This window comes from Bison bison, unplaced genomic scaffold (assembly GCF_000754665.1).
Source record: "Bison bison bison isolate TAMUID 2011002044 unplaced genomic scaffold, Bison_UMD1.0 scf7180017864482, whole genome shotgun sequence".
NCBI classification, from domain to species: Eukaryota; Metazoa; Chordata; class Mammalia; order Artiodactyla; family Bovidae; genus Bison; species Bison bison.
In genome coordinates, this window is record NW_011495042.1 from 37,432 (window position 1) to 51,307 (window position 13,876).

A 13,876-nucleotide genomic window follows, 5' to 3' on the forward strand; every position below is an offset into this window, starting at 1 on the left:
GTCCCCAGTCCTCATCCTCCCAGCCTGAGGAACCCTCCTTTTATGCTCAGCCTGGGCCCTGACCTGCCCCATCCCTGCCCTCCTCCCAGCATGTGAGAAGGACTTGCCTCAGCCACTGCTGTGGCCTCACAGGACTGCTGGGCAGTGGGCAGGAAGGACCCTATACAAGGTGAAGAAATGGTTTCTCCATCTCCTGACAGTGTTTTGGCCTCTCCTGGACCCCATGGCAAGTGTCACAGGCAGGCTTGCTCAAGAGGGTTGTGTCCTCCAGGAGAGGGAGGGGCCAGGCACTGTCTACTTCCCCTCTGACTCTACACCATGGGCCCCTCAGGATCCAGAGTAAAGGAGTGTATTCACGTCTCAATTGCCAGCTCTTGGCCCTGTCTGGCACCTAATAGGCACTCAGTTAACACTTGTAGAATGGTAAGACCATCAACTCCTGCTGTAGACTTACATTTCCAGCCCATCCCTAGGCAGACATAAATCCTACACCATCCTGTCCTCTGGGCTGAGACCTCAGCCAGTCAGGGCTTGGCTCCCTTGGTGCCCTCTCCTAGATTCATCTCCACTATTTTCTCACTGAAAAAGTCCTCTTTCACAACAACCCTCCCCTTGCCCCTGCAAGACATGGCTTGTTCCACTAATCCCTCTTGAACCAAGCATGAGAAGGATCATCTGCATTGTGACCCCAATTCAGTGCCTTCTCTACACTCAAGGCCACTGCAGGCTGCCCAGTCCTCACTGGATCCGTATTCATATTCAAGCTGTGTCTTCATCTCCACAGACTCCGGGGACCCTCTGTCTTCCTGAACTTGCCCCTGACCAATTCTCCCCTGTCCCTGCTCTCCTGGGTCCTCTCCCCCTCCCTGGGGGCTCCTGCTGAGTCTCTTCCAAGGACTCCTCTTAGGATGCAGGGCTGGCTCAGGAGCATCCAGGCTGCTGCTCCTCCCCATCCTCACACGTTCCTGGGGACGGCCCTTCTCAAGACACCAGTTCTCCTGAACACGCATCACTGCTCTGTCTCTGGGTTCAAGACTCCCATGAATGCCCTGGTTGTCTGCACTGGGCTGTTGGCTGGGTGCTTCCTCAGGAGCCCTGAGCTGGAAGCCTGGGAGCCCCACCTGCTCCTTCCTCCTGAGGACACTCCGCTGACCTCCCAGCACCCCTGCCCTGGGCCTACCCTGTCTTCTCTTGTCTCAGTGCAGCCACAACCTCCACACTCCACCTTCCCTGATTTTCTGGCTCTCCCCTGACCACTGTCCACTCTCCACACCATTTTCTGGAAGTTCCAACACACCACCAGTTTGACCTTTTCAAGTCCTGTCTTCAGCCGCCCACACTCCCCGCACCAGGCATCAGGGCCAAGGCTGTTGTTTTCAGTTTTCCTCACTCCCAGCCCCGAGGGCCTCAGGTGTCAGGCTGCCGCTTACATCTCGACCACCCAAGCCCCTCTGAGCCTCCTGCTGTCTTCCCACCTCTGCCTCTGATCCCTCTGTGTGCCCTGACCTCCACCTTGGGAAGACTTCCCTGACCTCCAGCTAAACTCATCATCTCCTCCTCTTCACCCACTCGGCCTGCAGGACATCCCTTCTGATTGGACCTCAATATCTCCCTGTACAATGCTCTGGCTGAGAAAGCAGGCTGAGGAGGCCAGTGCTGGGAGAGCACAGCTGGGAAAGATAATGAACCAAAATGATGAAGATGTCTGAAAATGATGAAGCAAATTTTCATCCATCTCTCCTTTCACCTGGTCGTGTGACTTGAGGCCTGTAGTATTTCCTGGATTCAGTTGTCTTGTGGGACTCTTGGGGACTTGGCCAAAGCCCCTCAGCTGGGTCAGATGGTGCTGGTTACACGTCAGCCTTGGAGAAGGAGAGGTGGGCCTCTGCCACCTGGTTTCATAGTCCAGGTATTGCTCCAGCAACCTCTTGGTCAAACTGTATCCTTTTTCCAACTCAACGGAGGAAAAAGAATGTCCACAGTAGAAACAATTGGTAGTACACATGGTTGCTGGCTATTAGGTAAGCCTGAAACCCACCCTGTGCTTTTCTGCCTCTGGGTTTGGGCATTTGCTCACACATCAAACTGAATTTCCCTCCCCCATCCTCCCTGGATCCCTTGGAGGGTCTGCGTCTGGGTCCTCAGGCTGCCCCTCCTGTGTTGGTGGTGAACCTTCCCTTCCTCCAGCAATCAGCTTTCCTGTTTAGTGCTCACAGCTGTCAGAGCTGAGGTCTTCTCAGGAAAGACACCACACCCTTGTCCCCAGGCACATTGTCCCCAACTCCACATCTGGTCCTTGAGAAATTCGCATGCACCCTTCCCCCCAACTCACTCAGGAATGAGCCAGGATCCTGCATGGCCCCCTCCTTTGCTCCTCTCACCCTTCCTTCCTGTCCAGACCCTCCACGGGAAAGAGAACTGAACCCCAGGCTGCCATGCCCCCGACTGTGGGGACACCCACCAGCTCTCTGACCAGCTGAAGAGTCAATGAGACCCACATGCAATATCATTCCAAGAAGGACCCCCATGTGCTGCAAACAGGAGGCAGGTCAAGCCATCTGGAGCCCAACTTCCAGGAGGATGGAGTAAGAGAGGGCACTTCACACAGGCACACACACCCTTCCACTTCCAGATCCCTGGTACTTGGGTGATCCCATCCTACATCCTGGATTTTCCTTGTTCAATCCATTTGCACATAGATGTCCTGGGAAGGCAGAAACTACCCCTTCAGATGCTCCAGTCAGGTCCACTTTGTAAAGTGACTAGAGCAGGGATCAACCCCTGAGCAGAAGGACAGACTGCTGATCAGAACACACTTTCCCCAACCCTACCACTCACATAAGCCCAACAGACTCGGGTGGCGATGTCTACATCACCAGGGAAGACCTACATTTCTTATTTCCAAAAATAATTTAGTAGATTTTAAAGACACCTTTCTGGCCTCTGATTACCAGCTGAGAACCACTGATCATGTCTCCAGCAAAAAAACTGCCTCTCTAGGTGTTTCTTTCCTATCTGAAATTACCTTCTCGATCAAAGTGAAGTGAGAGTAGCTTGCTGCTGCTGCTGCTGCTAAGTCTCGTCAGTTGTGTCTGACTCTGTGCGACCCCATAGACGGCAGCCCACCAGGCTCCCCTGTCCCAACACTGGAGTGGGTTGCCATTTCCTTCTCCAATGCATGAAAGTGAAAAGTGAAAGTGAAGTCCCTCAGTCGTGTCCGACTCTTAGCGACCCCATGAACTGCGGCCTACCAGGCTCCTCGGTCCATGGAATTTTCCAGGTGAGAGTACTGGAGTGGGTTGCCATTGCCAGTAGCTTAGTCGTGTCCAACTCTTTGCGATCCCATGGACTATAGCCCACCAGGCTCCTCTGTCCGTGGAATTCTACAGGCAAGAATACTGGAGTGGTTTGCCATTCCCTTCTCCAGGGGATCTTCCCAAGCCACAGATCAAACCCAGGTCTCCCACATTTCAGGCAGATTCTTTACTGTCTAAGCCACCAGGGAAGCCCCATCTTGTTTAAACCAACAGACAAAAGAAGAGCCTAGGAAGCTAGGATTGCAGGTAGGTGGTGGGGGTGGAGACTGGGAGGGCTGATGGGTGGCAGAAACCATGGTGGGTGGAGCTGAGCTGGTGGGAGCCATGCTGTGATGGTGTGAAACCCAAGCTACGAGGACATCATCGAGATCCCCCCTGCTATCCCTGAAACAGATGGCCCTCTCCATTCTCCTGGGAGATCCTGCCCTGATGGTCACCTGTGCACCCTTGGGCAACCTCGTTGAAAGAGATTTCTTCCAAGTAATTTGCCAGTGGCAGCAGCACTGACTGAGGATCCCAGGTCCATCCTGTCACCAAAGCAACAACCCTAACACTAATCCTTAGGATGGTCATGGTAACAGCACTGGAGCCTGGGGCCTCTGGTGCCCTGCCCCTACCTCACAGCCTCCCATGGCTGTGTTGTCTACGGAGTCTGGAGACGTAAGTCCAAGGACGTGACCTGGGTGTGTGGTCCTGCAGGGTACCATGGTCTCCCACGCATCCACCCACTCTGAGCTCACAGCACTCTTGTCAGGAGGCAGAGCACAGCTCACCACCAGTCTCAGAAGACCAGAGAGGAAATTGAGGCCCAGGGTGGGGTGGGGTGTGGCCTTGGGAGGGAGGTCTTGACCAAGTCAGGGTGGATGGTGGCACCCAGAGCTCTGGTTCCTGTGTGAGTTTCCTGGGGCCCACTGGGGTCTCCCTGTCTTTCAGACTAGCTCCCTGGTTCCCTGTACGGCCCCAGCAACCATCATCCTGACCTGCCCTGCCTCTCTCCTGCAGCCCGGTGCTTTTGAAGACTCAGTTCAAAAGCTGAGCATCAGTTCAAAAGCACTCTGTGCAGGGAAGGGCTGGTGGGGGTCCCCTTCTGATGTGTATTGCCACTCCCTTCCTTCCCTTCCTGGGCTCTCCCCTGCCCTCTGACTGCTCAAGGCTGGGGGCAAGGACTTGGGGATTTTCTGGGCAAGTTCACAGGGAAATAAGCCACAACTGCTGCAGCCCCAGTGCCCTAGAGCCTGTGATTCGCAGCAAGAGAAATGACTCCATGCACCGCAACTGGACAGGAGCCCTGACTCGCCACACCTAGACAGAGCCAGCACACAGCAACAAAGACCCGGTGCAGCCAAAAGCAAAAAGCAAAACCTCCTCCTGTGTACAGTACATAAAGTGATTTCTGTTAAAAAAAAAAAGAGAGAGAGAGAGAGAGGGAGCAAGAAAGAAAGAAAGTAGGGCTCTGAACACACAAATACAGGAGAAGAGCAGTGCCTTTGCAACTCCCATTGTCCAGAAGGGCAACCAGGGCCCAGGAGAGCAAGAGAGAAGGGAGCTTAGCAAGGCCAGGGGGTGCACGTGGCAAGCCTAGGCTGGACTCCCAGATCAGTGCTCTTTCCACTCCCCACAGCATCTCCAGCTGTCCACCCCTGGGGGCATCTGGAGCTCGTGACTGGGCCCCTGTCTTCCTGTCCAGCCCAGCACCCTCCACCCCACCCGCCTGCACGAGCCCAGGAGGTCCCGCACCGCAAGCTGCTTCCTGGGCTGGGACAGCCTCCCCTCCTGCCCAGCGGCACAGCCCACACATCCACCTTTAACTTAGCTGATCCATCCATGAAGGGCTAGGGGTTTTCAGGACCCTGGTGGACCAACCCCACCCCCCAACCCCCCGGGAGCGCTGACACAGACCCCACGTCTGAGAGAGCCACATCTAGAACATGACCGCCCATGTTTCCCTCCAAATGCCCCATTTTCCCTTTTTTCGGGGCCATTTTGTTGAGATTTTCAATTTTCACCCTTCCCGTGATAGGGGTGTTGCTCTCTGAGGCTCTGAACATCCACTGATGCCCAGTAACAAGCCAGTGACGCCTCTTGAATGGGCTGCAGCGTCAGGCTTGTGCTGGGTCTGTGTCCGCAGGAAGACCGTGGCCTGCTGCTGGCTTCCTTCTGCCCCGGGCTCCAGGCTGTGTGGTTCTCAGTCCCCCTGCACGTGTCACTGGAAAGGCTCCTAGGGCAGATCGGCCTGAGCGGGCGGCATCTGTACAACCCGCGAGTTGCTTTCTTGAAGTTCTGCATCCCCAGCTCTCCAGCTGATGTGCTGTGAGCACCTTCTTAAACTGCCACCCTTGTCTTCTAAACTGCTTTACTGCCACCATGTGGCCGAGCTGGGGAAGATCCCCCGGAGAAGGAAATGGCAACCCACTCCGGTATTCTGGCCTGGAGAATCCCGTCAACAGAGGAGCCTGGTGGGCTACGGTCCATGGGGTCGCAAAGAGTCGGACATGACTGAAGCAACCTGGCACGCGTGTGGCCAAGCCGATCAGGAGGGCTCCCACTGGGCATTTGTACCAATGTCACTGTCCTAACTGGGCTTTCCCCGATGTCAGCACCCCTCACAGTAAGGGTTACACAATATATTAACTGGAGGATAATTGCTTTACAATATTGTGATGGTTTTTGCCATCCATCAGTATGAAGCGGCCATAGGTATACATGTCTCCCCTCCATCCTGAACCTCCCCTCCCACCTCCATTCCCAGCCTATCCCTCCAGGTTGTTACAGAGCACTGACTTTGGGTGCCCTGCATCATACACTTTTATTGACTGCATTCTAGTTGGATTAAGTCACTACTTCCCTTTTTTTTTTGGCCACACGGAATGGCTACGGAGCTTCCCCAACCTAGGATCAAACCAGTGCCCTCTACATTCGAAGGGCAGAGTGTTAACCATTGTACCATCGGGGAAATCCTGAAAGGGGACATTTGTGACCTAAAAAAGACGTCCTATAGTACCATTTCAGCCTAAAGAGGAGTCATCAGAGATGTCATCAGGACCACGTGGGGCCACAGCCCCACGGAGTGTGGCTTTGTTTACTACGAAGAGAAAAAGGGACCAGCTTTGAAAGCGCATTTCATGTTCAGCACAGAGGTAGTCCTAGTACCAGGAGCATCAAGGTTTTTACTTTATCAGTTCAGTTCAGTCACTCAGTGACTCTTTGCGACCCCATGGACTGCAGCAGACCAGGCTTCCCTGTCCATCACCGATTTCCAGAGCCTGCTCAAACTCATATCCATCTAGTAGGTGATGCCAACCATCTCATCCTCTGTCGCCCCCTTTTCCTTCTGCCTTCAATCCCCTTCTCCTCCTGCCTGTACTTTATAAAAGGGAGCAATTTCACATTGATGCTCCAGGGATTCCGTTTTGTGGAATGCCCTCATGTTTCAAGCAACTTCACTCAGCGAAAAAGCCTCTGGGTATTGTTGTTATTGTTCAGTCACGCCTGCACTATTGATAACACAGAAGGCAGAGCGATTAGATGGAAACTTTTGGCTTCCCAACCAACAAACATTGCCTACACATGAAAACACTAGAGAGTGTTGTCAGTATATTGTGGCAAGTCCCTTCCACTGTATGTTGATATATTGTTGAATACAGATGCGTTGATAACAGATGAATTCTGTCTGTAAACCCTACCACAATCACATAAAAGTATTTTAAACAGAAGTACAAATAGTCGGCCGAAAGTGGACATAAAACAGAATCATAAAAAAAATCCAGAGGGGAACTCTCTGGCCGTCCATTGGTTACGACTTGGTGCTCTCAATGCCAGAGTCTCGGGTTCAATCCTTGTTTGGAGAACTAAGATCCTGCAAGCTAGGATCCTAAAAAATAATCTAAAGAAGACAGAAAACTAAGGAAGAATAAGGTACCATCTGAATGAATAAAAGAGCTTTGAGATGTGAGATTAAACTCCAGATGTGTCGATGATTACGTAATACAAGTGGTCCTGTGTTACCCAGGGGTTCTCGTTTCTGTATCTGATGTTTTCACATCTCACTGCTCCACCCAGGGTTAGTAGATGCTCTAACTAACACTCTCTCCCTCAGCCCACCTCTCACGTGCAAACCGACCAGCACCCCCATCCCACCCTTTCTATCGCTGAGACTCTAAATCTCTGTCCTAGTAACCCCAGGGCCAGGTGCCAACAAATTGGGGAGCCCCCACACCCACACCAGCCCACTGAAATTACTCAAGTTACTCCATCCTCAACCTGGTCAGCCTCACGCTCCCGCCTCGCCCATTCCTTCCCTGAGAACATCACACGGGCTGTGACTGTCCTCTCCTGTGTGGGCAGCATGACCCGCTCCTGCTCCCCCGGGGACTGTGAGTAACAGACTCACTCTGCACCAGCGATGGGCTCCCCACCTAGGGGAGCTCGCACCACAGCCATCGACTCGGACCACACTTGAATAAAGCCAAACGCTGGGGACATAGAAAATGCCGGGAGACAGAGACACAGGGAGAGTGGGAGAGAGAAGGAGAGAAAGAGAAAGAGAGACACAAACACTTTAGGCAAAATGTAGGTGATCCTGAAAATAGAGAATTCGGAAGTTTATGCACTATTTTTGCATGCCTGCCTTGAGCACTGAACTGAGTGTTACTTCTAATCCTACCACTCTAGTCACTGCTTTTTCCTGAGTAATTTTCTCCCCGCAACACCTTCTTTCCCTCCTGCTGGGCTTGGGTCCCCTCCATTGCAGGAGAACTGACAAATCAAGCTTGTCTTGGAGAGATGCTCAATGCCATTCATGAAATACTGTCACTTGTCTTCTCAGGGGTAAGAGGTCAAAAGGTCAAGCAGCAGACTCTCTCCCCAGTCACTGTAGAAGGCATTGACAAGGCCCGGGACCAGTTCTGTCTCCTTCTCAAGGGTTGAGATGGAAAAACTGTTTGCATCCTTTCCTGTCTGCTATCAGAGGTCACATATGCAAGCTGAATGCCTCCTCCATGCCAAGGGACATCTGGTCCACACTGATATAAAACGTGAAAGGGCAAGATAGGCCTGAGGCTACAGGTGGGTTGCCATAGAAGCAGGACGGGCAACCATGGGAAGGAGTTGAAGGCACTTGTGACCTGCACAGACGCCGTGTCATCCTGATGAGTGGTCCCCCTCTCCGTTTGGGCGGGAACGTGCCAACTGTGACAGGCCTGATACAGAGTGCTTGCCAATTTCCATGATGTAAATATTCCTACCAAGGCTGATTTCAAGCTACTAAGAGTATAACAACCAGCTCAAAAATACCCAGACCATTTAGCAGTTGGCTCTGGCAAGTCTGTATCTTCGGGCACAGACCCAACAAAGCCCCCTCAGTTTCCTCTGTAGAATTTCTTCCCTCAACTCGGGGTGATGTAGAGTGAGAAGCATGAGGTTCCTCTAAACTGCATGAAACCAGCCCCTCCAGCTCACCAAGAGAAGACAAGCCCAACAGGTAACAAAGTAAATGCTCTGTGAGATCCTGACCTCTGTCCCTCTCTGGAACAGGTTGGCCAGAAGCAGACCTAAGACAAGCATTTAGTAGAAGTCGTTTGTTTGGGAGGCGATTCCAGAAAGCACCGGCTGGAGCGTAGAGAGGGGAGACAGGGCAGGACCTGAATCAGAAAAGGAGGTGTCAGTGAACACATCAATGAGGAAGCGGACAAGGGCTCAACCCGGCTGGGGATCTCAGGCAGAGGGGTGAAACATCTGCAAGCTGGCCACCCAAGGAGCGGGGAAGAGGAAGTGTCTTTCCATCAAGTACCCCCAGTGGTTAGTTGAAGCTGCTCCCTGGATTCAAACTCCCCAGTGCTTCCAGTCTGCCCCAGAGCAAAGGTCAGCTGGAGAGTGGGAAGTGGGCATGACATGGGCAGTGTCTGAAAGACTTGCCTTGTCTACACAGGCAAGTAGACATGTGACCTGTGTGTCACTCTGTGCCTCTCACCCTCGTGTGAGCTCTTCACCCTGATGGACAAGATGCTTGTATTTAATGGTGCAAATTTTAAACCATGTGACCCCTAAACACAAGCCCACTGCTTAATCTGGGACCCAGCTGAGGAAACAGTGATGTGTCACAATGCCACAGGAAAAACCAGGAGGGGCAGACTATTTCAGAATTAAGGGCCAGAGGTATGTCCTGGGCATTGCACCTGCAGGCTCAGCCCTGAGACTGAACTTCGTCTCTGTGAGTGTCTAACAAGGTGGGAAGCCTGGCCCCTCGTGGACTGTCAGCTCCATGAGAGCAGGAACAGTATTCCCACCAGCTCTGCACCCACGGCAGGTCTCCTTACGTCCTACTGGGTGTTGGAGGAGGAGGCCAGGGGCGGATGAAGGGCTCGGGAGGGACCCGAGGGTGGGGACGCAGTTCTGGAGCTCCTGGGGCTGCTGCCTGCCTCGTGCCCTCCTGGAAGGAACAGGGGCCTCATGCTTCTCTGTGTTCACAGGAGTGACCTCACACACAGACATAGATACACACATGCACATAGACATACACCATACACAGACACACACAGACACACAAACACACACACACACAAACACATACACAAAAAAAAAAACCACACACACACAAACACACACACACAAAAACACATACACACATGCAAAAAACACACTCACACACAAACACATACACACACAAACACATACACACACACAAACACAAACACATACTCACACCCCTAACAGGTCCCAGTAAGTTGGAAGAGGGGAGACAATTGAAATTGAAGGCTGAAGGAAGTTGTTTTCACAAGATTTTATTTTTCAGATGCTGACGCAGGGCAAAACTCATCCCAAGAGGTCTTCCCTGAGCTTCTGATTCACCAAAAACCCCTATGAGGCAGTTATCTGCATATCGTTCAACTGTGGCCTGGGGAATGGAAATGGAGGTCGTATTTCTGGAGCTAACCGTGGAGCAGGGAGATTGGTAGAGGGAACCACTGCCAGGGACTCTCGTGGGACTGAACGGTGATGAGCCAAATTTCCTGAAACTCTTAAGCTGTGAACCAATAAAAACAGGTTTCTGGTGAGAACTGGGTGACAGTCAAGACCTGGCCCATCCCTTCCCATCTGACATTCCATTTGTGGTGGACTCCAGGAATCTTGGGGTCCCCGTTCACCTCTGGCTATGACCCTTGGCACATGCAATTGAATCCTTACACCCATAAACAGATGAGGAAACTGAGGCCCACAGGAAGCCTGGGCCTTTCCAGGGTCCAAGCCCATCCCAGGAAAGCTGGACGGAACAGAGGCTGAAAGCCCATGAGTCCAGTCAGTACCTGGCATGTTCACAACCCCCTGGAGGCTTTGTGAAAATCCAAATGCCTGGGCTCCACCCCAGAGTCTGATTCAGGAGGTCTGAGTGGAGCCAAGAACCTGCCTCTCTGTTAGTTTCTTCCTGGGGGCCCCGTTAGACCACACTGCTCTAAGGTATGCAGAGCCAGGACTGGAGACCTAGGGCTCAGGAAGGCAGGGGCAAGGTCTGCCCTGGACTGGGGTGGGGGTTATTGATCCAAAGCACATTCCAAACACCACCGCATTGTCAGCTGCACACCACGGAAAGGGCCACTCACCTCAACGGCTTACGTGAATACATCGTTCCAATGGTCCACGGTGACTGTCACCCCATATTCTTTCAGCACCTGGAGAAGGAGGCTCGACATCAAACTGGAACTCCTAGGCTATAACCCGCCAGCCACACCCCACCTCACCCCAGGGACGAGAAATTGTCCCCTGAAGTCCCCGGATCAGCTTCCTGGAAAGCATCCTCCTTCACTCCCAGCCCCCAGGCTCACCCCATTCTCCTTGAAGTCACACTGCTCTGGGGGCTGCAGGCTCGGTCTGGGGCACACGGTCTCCTTCACCCTGAAGCTCACAGGCTTTCGAGCTCCCGGGTCCTCCACCTGGTCAAGGATCAAAGTGGGGAGACTGGGCTCGGCTCATGTTTCCTTCTCTGATCTGTCTCCCTGCCCCCAACCCGGACGGCAGCCTCTCCAGCCCCCTGTGTGTCCGGCTCTGGGCTTGGTGCTGGCAGCACAGGGGAGGGGACAGAGCCCGTGCCCGGCCTCATGGACACACAGAGAGCAGGAGCGGCCCTCACAGCGGCGCTGATGGCAGCGCCTCCCCTCACAGGGGCTGAGGGAGGTCACGGCCACCTGCAGGAAGAGCCCTTGTCACTGGAGCCTCCAGGCTGACAGAGCTCCCCCTGGCAGAGAGACACTGAGGTTCAGAGGGGATATTAGGAGGGAAGTCACCTCACAGAGCCTGTGACCCCCCCATCCCTGGAGCTCCCAGAAGTCCAGGGAGCCTGAGCCAGGTGTGCAGGGTGCCTGTTCCCATAGCAGAGATGCTAAGACAGGAAGCCTGGTGCTGGGAGATGACCCAGGTCTGGGAAGGTTTCCTGGAAGAGGTGGGAACCCACCTAGAGGGAAAAGTGCCTTCCTGACAAGAGGACCAGCCTGAGCGAAAGGGCGACAGTGTGGCCAAGGCTGGGAGGAGATGGCTCCAGGAGGCGGTAGAGATTAGCTTCTGAGGACCTCTCATTGAGCTGATCCACAGCACGAAGCACGGCCTCCCTGTAGCTGAGGGCCTGGGCGCTGGCCGAGGGCAGCGCTAGTCCCAGCAGCAGCAGCCACAGCGACCAGCGCCCCAGGGAGAGGCTGGCCCTCTGGGTCTCCATGGTCCCGAGTCTGCCTCCTCCCAGCCCAAGGGACCCTTCTTTTATGCCCAGTCTGAGCCCTGATGCAAAAGGTCTACCAGGAGTCTTCCTGACCCGCCCCATCCCTGCCCTCCTCCCAGGGTGTGGGCTGGTCTTACCTCAAGCCTTGCTGTTGCCTCATGGGATTTCTGGGCAGTGGGCAGGGAGGCCCGTTTGCAAGGTGAAGAAATGGTTTCTCCATCTCCTGACAACTTCTTGGCCTCTCCTAGATCCCATGGGGAGTGTCACCGGCAGGCTTGCTCAAGAGGGTTGTGTCCTCCAGGAGAGGGAGGGACCAGGCACTGTCTGCATCCCCTCTGCCTCCACACCATGGGCTCCTCGGGATTCAGGGTAAAGGAGTGTATTCAGCACTCAACCTCCAGCTCTAGGCACTGCCTGGCACACAGTATGCACTCATTTAACATTTGATGAGTGGATGACAGGACCAACCCCTTCTGAGCCTTACCCACCCAGCCTGTCCCTAGGCAGCCATCAACCCCACACCATCCTGTCTTTGGGACCAGCCATCAGCCTGTCAGGAGCTTGGCTCCATCTGTCCTCTCTCCTGGATTCATCTCCACTGTTTCTCAGTTAGGAAGTTCGCCTCCAGGTTGGAAGAGAATGGATACATATATACAGATGGCTGAGTCCCTTTGCTCTTCACCTGAAGCTATCATAACATGGTTTGTTAATCAGCTATGTGTGCATGCATGTGTGCTCAGTCGCTTCAGTCGTGTCTGACTCTTTGAGACTCTTTGAGACCCCATGGACTGTGGCCTGCCAGGCTCACTATCCATGGGATTCTCCAGGCAAGAATACTGGAGTGGGTTGCTTTGTTCTCCTCTAGCTTAATCAGCTATACTACAATACAAAATAAAAATGGTAAAAAGTAAAGTCCTCCTTCACAGATACCCACCAACAGGCATTGCCTGTTCAACTGACCCCTCCCAAGTCAAGCATGAGAAAGGTCATCTGCACTGTGACCCCAGTTCAGTGCCCTCTCTACACTCAAGGTTACCCAGTCCTCACTGGATCCACATTCACATTCAAGCCTTGTCTTCATCTCTACAGACTCGGGGGACCCCCTGTCCTCCTGAACTTGCCCCTGACCAATTCTCCCCTGTCCCTGCTCTCCTGGATCCCCTCCAACTCCCTGGGGGCTCCTGCTGAGTCTCCTCCAAGGACTCTCCTCTTAGGAGACAGAGCTGGCTCAGGAGCATCTGGGCTGCTTCTCCTCCCAGTCTTCACACATTCCTGGGGATGGCCCTTCTCAAGACACCAGTTCTCCTGAACACGCATCATGGCTCTGTCTCTGGGTTCAAGACTCCATGAATGCCCTGGTGGTCCACACCTGGCTGTTGGCTGGGTGCTGCCACAGGAGCCCTGAGCTGGAAGCCTGGGAGCCCCACCTGCTCCTTCTTCCTCCTGAGGACACTGCCCTGACCTCCCATCACCCCTGCCCTAGGCCTACTCCAGTCTTCTCTCCTCTCAGTGAATCCACAACCTCAAGATTCCATCTTCCCCGATTACCAGGCTCTCCCTGACCACTGTCCACCTTCCACATTATTTTCTAGGGGCTCCAACACACTGCCCATTTGACCATGTCACCACCGCCTCCCAAGCCCACACTCCCCCAACTTGGCATCAGGGCCTAGATGGTTGCTGTTCTTAGCTGTCCTCACCCCAGACTTGCGGGCCTCGGGTGTCAGGCTGCCTCATCCCCCCAACCCCTCAGGCCCCTCGGAGCCCCCTGCTCGTCTCCCATCTCTGCCCCTGATCCCTCTGCTTGCCCTGACCTTCCTCCTTGGGAGGCCTTCCCTGATGTCCAAGGAGACTCGGT

The 13,876-nt window shown here is 53.9% G+C and overlaps 1 protein-coding gene across 1 annotated transcript; it reads right to left on the reverse strand.

Annotated features, from left to right (window-relative positions):
- Positions 1-7,703: 7,703 nt before the first annotated feature.
- Positions 7,704-12,018, reverse strand: LOC105004762 (cathelicidin-4-like). The gene is made up of 5 exons (XM_010862494.1): positions 11,815-12,018; positions 11,135-11,242; positions 10,926-10,981; positions 8,829-8,956; positions 7,704-7,789 (listed from the first exon to the last, which is right to left on the reverse strand). The coding sequence occupies exons 1-5, from the start codon at positions 12,016-12,018 to the stop codon at positions 7,704-7,706; spliced, it is 582 nt and encodes a 193-aa protein (XP_010860796.1).
- Between the last annotated feature and the right edge of the window lie 1,858 nt (positions 12,019-13,876).

What these genes read in the sequence shown, in the direction of transcription:
- LOC105004762 (XM_010862494.1), bottom strand. Translation starts at nt 12,018, where the DNA reads ATGGAGACCCAGAGGGCCAGCCTCTCCCTGGGGCGCTGGTCGCTGTGG. An exon ending in CTCCCAGCCTTGGCCACACT is followed by an intron (nt 11,243 to 11,814) that starts GTCGCCCTTTCG and finishes ATCCTTGACCAG; the next exon opens with GTGGAGGACCCGGGAGCTCG. An exon ending in CATTGGAACGATGTATTCAC is followed by an intron (nt 8,957 to 10,925) that starts GTAAGCCGTTGA and finishes TTTCTGATTCAG; the next exon opens with GTCCTGCCCTGTCTCCCCTC.